The 633-nt window shown below is 59.1% G+C and overlaps 1 protein-coding gene across 1 annotated transcript; it reads left to right on the top strand.

The window, feature by feature from the left end:
• Positions 1–6: 6 nt before the first annotated feature.
• Positions 7–627, top strand: LOC115285143 (myosin-7-like; the record flags this gene model as incomplete). Its single annotated transcript, XM_029931508.1, has 2 exons — positions 7–213; positions 437–627. Coding segments are annotated over exons 1-2 (398 nt in total), but the record flags the coding sequence as incomplete, so codon positions are not given.
• Between the last annotated feature and the right edge of the window lie 6 nt (positions 628–633).

Raw genomic sequence — 633 nt, 5'->3', positions numbered from 1 at the left:
GAGGAGATGGAGCAGGCCAAGCGCAACCACCTGCGGGTGGTGGACTCGCTGCAGACCTCCCTGGATGCAGAGACGCGCAGCCGCAATGAGGCCCTGCGGGTGAAGAAGAAGATGGAGGGCGACCTCAATGAGATGGAGATCCAGCTGAGCCATGCCAACCGCATGGCTGCTGAGGCCCAGAAGCAAGTCAAGGGTCTCCAGAGCTTGCTGAAGGTATGTGGAGACTCCTGAAGCATTAAGTCACCTTACCCAGAGACAGACTGGCCTCCATATGGCCATGTTGGGTGGTGATATTCCCCTGGCCACTGCAGAGACATCTCACAAGCTGTTCTGACCCATCACATAGGGCTCCACACTGGCATCTGTCCTAGTGTAACAGCCTTTCAATGGACCCAGCAGCCAGTCCCTCTCTCATGCCCACCCTCCTGATCTTTAGGACACCCAGATCCAGCTGGATGACGCAGTCCGTGCCAACGACGACCTGAAGGAGAACATCGCCATCGTGGAGCGGCGTAACAACCTGCTACAGGCAGAGCTGGAGGAGCTGCGGGCCGTGGTGGAGCAGACGGAGCGGTCTCGGAAGCTGGCTGAGCAGGAGCTGATCGAGACCAGTGAGCGGGTGCAGCTGCTGCA

The sequence above is a fragment of the Suricata suricatta genome, unplaced genomic scaffold (genome assembly GCF_006229205.1).
Source record: "Suricata suricatta isolate VVHF042 unplaced genomic scaffold, meerkat_22Aug2017_6uvM2_HiC HiC_scaffold_45256, whole genome shotgun sequence".
NCBI lineage: Eukaryota > Metazoa > Chordata > Mammalia > Carnivora > Herpestidae > Suricata > Suricata suricatta.
This window is presented reverse-complemented; position numbering and strand designations above follow the sequence as displayed.